This window comes from Tachysurus fulvidraco, chromosome 14 (assembly GCF_022655615.1).
Source record: "Tachysurus fulvidraco isolate hzauxx_2018 chromosome 14, HZAU_PFXX_2.0, whole genome shotgun sequence".
NCBI lineage: Eukaryota > Metazoa > Chordata > Actinopteri > Siluriformes > Bagridae > Tachysurus > Tachysurus fulvidraco.
This window is the reverse complement of record NC_062531.1, coordinates 26,817,081-26,822,080: the sequence shown is the minus strand read 5'-3', so window position 1 is coordinate 26,822,080 and position 5,000 is coordinate 26,817,081. Positions and strand designations below refer to the sequence as shown.

At 44.8% G+C, this 5,000-nt stretch overlaps 2 protein-coding genes across 2 annotated transcripts in view; both read left to right on the top strand.

The window, feature by feature from the left end:
• nim1ka (NIM1 serine/threonine protein kinase a) overlaps positions 1-5,000 on the top strand; it is a 15,248-nt gene that overhangs the window by 7,008 nt on the left and 3,240 nt on the right. The window contains exons 3-6 of the mRNA XM_047799782.1: positions 1-71; positions 457-725; positions 1,232-1,303; positions 1,580-2,918. The exon at positions 1-71 is cut by the window's left edge and continues 219 nt beyond it. Coding sequence (XP_047655738.1) covers positions 1-71; positions 457-725; positions 1,232-1,303; positions 1,580-2,260 — 1,093 coding nt within the window. The 3' untranslated portion in view covers positions 2,261-2,918. The remainder of the gene's footprint in view (positions 72-456; positions 726-1,231; positions 1,304-1,579; positions 2,919-5,000) is intronic.
• Positions 3,334-5,000, top strand: part of creb3l3l (cAMP responsive element binding protein 3-like 3 like) — a 7,060-nt gene continuing 5,393 nt past the window's right edge. The window contains exons 1-2 of the mRNA XM_047799781.1: positions 3,334-3,490; positions 4,740-4,880. Coding sequence (XP_047655737.1) covers positions 4,740-4,880 — 141 coding nt within the window. The 5' untranslated portion in view covers positions 3,334-3,490. The remainder of the gene's footprint in view (positions 3,491-4,739; positions 4,881-5,000) is intronic.

The following is a 5,000-nucleotide window of genomic DNA, read 5'->3' as shown; positions in this document are numbered from 1 at the left end:
CAAGATCCGTGGAGAGATTGGCTGTGGGAACTTCTCTCACGTCAAACTGGGGGTCCATGCGCTCACCAAAGGTACCACAGTGGTATAAAGCCATAGTATGGGGTAACATCATGTCTCACACTAGTAGAAGTGGTGCTCTGATAGTCATGGGATTTGATCTCACAACCATCTAATCACTAGCACAGAAAATAAACAGTGGATATAGACCTCTGTAATAACTCCTATGCTAGCTACAATGTAAATGATCGTGTAACACAGAGAGCAGCTAACTGATTAGCTAACAAGTGCTGAGAAGAAAATTATGCTGGTTTAGTAGCTAGTTAACGACTTACTCGTTAACCAGCAATGAGGGAGACAATACAATTTTTACAACCCTGGTTAACATAATCTCATGCAGTGTCTAGTTCCAGATTAGCAGCTAGCATGAGACAGAGCTAATGGTACTTTCCTGCACAGATAAAGTGGCCATTAAGATCCTGGACAAGACCAAACTGGATCAGAAGACCCAAAAGCTGCTGTCTCGTGAGATCTCCAGCATGGAGAAGCTTCATCATCCCAACATCATCCGTTTGTATGAGGTGGTGGAGACACTGACGCGCCTGCACCTGGTGATGGAGTACGCGGGAGGGGGCGAGCTGTACACCAAAATCACCATGGAGGGAAAACTGTCCGACATCGACAGCAAAATCGTCTTCTCACAGATTCTCTCTGCTGTCAAACACATGGCGAGTCGCCACATTGAACACCAGCGTCTCCACCCAGTCACACCTTCATGTTAGCTGTATCAGCGTCTACGGGGGGTGGGTGGGGGTACTTTACTTATTTTAAGCTAGATATCATATTACTGAAAGATGAGACACAAAGCCAGACCTACGTTCTGAAAACTCTGATTTGACAGTTTAATCTTCTGTTCTCGTAAAAAAAGTTCACTGTGATCAGCTTTTACAGCTAAAGGCAGCGATTAAGCTAACTGCTAGTTATCATTAGCGCTCTGTGCCTCTGTAGAGACTCGGCGAGAACAATCGTTTTCTATACACAGTTTTGACAGAACAATAATAATAATAATAATAATAATAATAATAATAATAATAATAATAATAAAACGTGTTTTAAACAAATTTTCTGTGTCTAAGACTTTCGAGGTTAGCGCATTAGCTCCTGAATTCTCCCCCACACCCAAATACATTTTCACCCCATAACGCTTCTGATCATTTTTTCTCTGCTCCTGCAGCACGACCACAACATCATCCACCGTGACCTGAAGGCTGAAAACATTTTCTTCTCCTGCAGCACGTGTGTGAAGGTGTGAGCTGATTCTAACATTCACACTGACTGTGACACAGAGTCCATAAACTACACGATAAGGAACGAAAGATCAATAAATAAACTTATAGAATTGCAAACAGAATATATTTACATCAGTATCACAGAGTCACATGATCTAGCCAGGCACGCGAGCAATAACTACGTCTCTTAGCCTGCTAATTCACTGCTAATTAGCCATATGGGCCTCGTAGCATGTAGCTGATGAACATTGCTGAGATTTAATCCATGACTTATGACTCATGATGTTCTACAGGTGGGGGACTTTGGGTTCAGCACAGTGAGTCGGCGTGACGAGACCCTCAGTACATTGTGTGGTTCTCCACCGTACGCGGCACCAGAGCTGTTCCGTGACGAGCGCTACATGGGTGTGTATGTGGACATCTGGGCTCTAGGCGTGCTACTGTTCTTCATGGTCTCGGGCACCATGCCGTTCCGTGCCGACACTGTGGCTAAGCTGAAGCGCTGCATCCTTGATGGTGCGTTCTCGGTGCCATCGTGGGTTCCGGAGCCGTGCCAGCGTCTCATCCATGCCATCCTGCAGCCGCAGGCATCCGAGCGCTGCAGCCTGGAAAAGATGATGTGCAGCGAGTGGCTGGAAAACGTCGACTTCCCCAAAGCCACTGAGCTGTTCAGGCTGGACCCACTGTACTTGGCAGAGGAGGAGGATTTGGAGGAGGACGAGTGTGAGGTGAGGAACAGTCTGCAGGCACTCGGCATTACCACAGAACACATCCGCAACAACCAGGGCAAAGACTGCAGGAGCTCAGTGACGGGCGTCTACCGCATCCTGCTGCACCGAGCACACCGCCGCCGTGCCTTCGAGAGCATGCCGCTAGTCTCACACAATGTCGACGAGGATAACCAGGTTAAGAAGGAACGGCTAAAAGCCTACAGGAGCCTCAGATACACATCCAAACTCTGCACCATTTTGTGATGTTCTGAAATAAACAACGAATCTTATGGTTTTTTACACAGCAGATGAACTTCAAGGCAACTAGAATTGTAATTTATTTTTAAATGAAATTCCATAATGTTGTTGAGTAACGCTGTCTCCGGATCAACAAGGGTGGAGCTTAAGGTCTTTTTTTTTTTTTAACCAATCACAAACCACAATAGTTTCCCTAACCGACATTAGTTTAACTTAGGAAGTAAAATCAGTAGGCATGTTTGTTAGCAAGCTAGCATACATTAGCTCCCTGGCTATAGAAGACTAAACCTGGTGCATGTAGCTTTTGTTTTCACTCAGTAGCTGTGAGAAAATTCTGTTTTAAAAGTAAAACCAAAAAAAAATAGATTTGTCGAGGTTCGTTATCACACATGTAGCATTTCTCGGCTAATCAGAGACTTTCATTAATGATTTATATTTAATTATGTTTAAAAATGTCAGGGATTAGCCAGTTGCTGAGTGTTAGCTGGTTTTAGCTCCTGCTGCTCGGTCAGAACCGCTCGCTCACGTGGGATATGAACTTAAAAAGTGCACCTTAGAATATTTTTGTTCTTACCAGCATATTAGTAGAAAACTACTTCTGCGTTCTATTAAAAGAAAGAAAGAGAGTTTGTGTGTGTGTGTGTGTGTGTGTGTGTGTGTGTGTGTATACATGTGAGAGAGAGAGAGAGAGTGTGTGTGTGTGTGTGTGTGTGTGTGTGTGTGTGTGTGTAAGAGAGAGAGAATATTACAATAATTGAACATATATAATGCCTGAATCAGGGGCAGTGGTGGCTCAGCTGGTTAAGGCTCTGGGTTGTTGACTGGAGGATCGGGGTTCACTGCCAAGCTGTCACTGTTGGGCCCTTGAGCAAGGCCCTTAAACCTCCCTGCTCCAGGGTGCTGTATCATAGCTGCCCCTGCACTCTGTGAGGAAAAGAATTCCACTGTGCTGTAATGTATATGTGGCGATAATAAAGGCACCTTTGCCCTCTGTTCTATTCTAAAGGGGCTATTTGTTCCCAACGCGCACACACTACACGCGCACACACTACACGCGCACACACTACATCTCCCATAATCCCTTTCAACACACAACGTGCTTACGCTGACGCGCCGTTGGGCGATGACGCAATTTCTGCCGTGTTGGAGGTTGAGCAGGAAACTGAGGAGAAGAAAGAGAACAGCAGCTTTGTGTTTATTCTGTAGCGAGTTATAAAGCACACACAGCGCCGAAAGGTAAGCGTTATATCTGTGTTTATTACCAATTAAAACATTATAACTGTTAACGTCACCTTTATAAACACTAGCGTGTTCAATGTGAGTGTGCGCGAGCGTCATGGTCCTGTACATAATGTGGATAGTTATTAGACTTTATATTAATATTTATACTTACTTTATTTATTTATTTATACTTACTTTATTTATTTATACTTTATTTATTTATTTACGCACGCTTTATTAGGTGTCTCAGTAAACACACTGCCGATCGTGATGACGTCATTAGTTCGTTACAGGAGAATAACATGCGTTTGGGTGTCAATCTTATTCATGTAAAATAATACACTACTGTGGTCAAGCACAAATTATACACACACACACTCAAACACACACACACACTCAAACACACACACACATATATATATATACACACACACACACACACATATATATACACACACACATATATACACACACATACTCAAGGTTTCTAAATGAATCATGTGACGTGGTAGTTGTGTGTGTGTGTGTGGGGGGGGGGGGTTTCTGCACTTCCTCCGCCTGAAGCTCTGCATCATTCTGGTGAAGGTTGAGTGCAGATCTCAGAACATGAACAGTTTTATTTACAGGTTTACAGTCTGTTCCTGTTCAGTGTTGTGTGGTTGTGACGCGGTGTGTTTGTGACACGGTGTGTTTGTGACGCGGTGTGGTTGTGACGCGGTGTGGTTGTGGGTGTGGTGTGGTTGTGGGTGTGGTGTGGTTGTGGGTGTGGTGTGGTTGTGGGTGTGGTGGTGTACAGGTTGTTGTAGTTAGATCCTCAGACACACCGTGATAACTAACTGAGGGACAGAAGCAGGAAAGTCCAGCAGACTGCCGTCAGGAGCTCGGCTTTGTGTGCTGATGTGACAGAAAGGAGGAGTGTGTTCACGAGGAGTGTGTTCATGAGGAGTGTGTTCATGAGGAGTGTGTTCATGAGGAGTGTGTTCATGAGGAGTGTGTTCATGAGGAGTGTGTTCATGAGGTGTGTGTTCATGAGGAGTGTGTTCATGAGGAGTGTGTTCATGAGGAGTGTGTTCATGAGGAGTGTGTTCATGAGGAGTGTGTTCATGAGGAGTGTGTTCATGAGGAGTGTGTTCATGAGGAGTGTGTTCATGAGGAGTGTGTTCATGAGGAGTGTGTTCATGAGGAGTGTGTTCATGAGGAGTGTGTTCATGAGGAGTGTGTTCATGATGAAAGGTCAAACTTTGCTTTGTGAACTTTTTGTCAGATGTCACTGAGTGAGGAGCTGCAGGACACCGAGGGCTCGGACCTGTTCGCTCTGCTGTTTCCTGATGAACATCATGCAGATGATGATTTTTTCTTCTCTGATGGGAATAACCTGATGGAGGACCTGCTGTCTGAACAGGATGTGAGTGCACACACACACACACACACTCACTCACCTCGCACACTCCAGTCTACGGCAGTGAGACAGGTCACAGGGCTGCTGTAAGACACACATTATTATAGTACATTTATAGTACACACA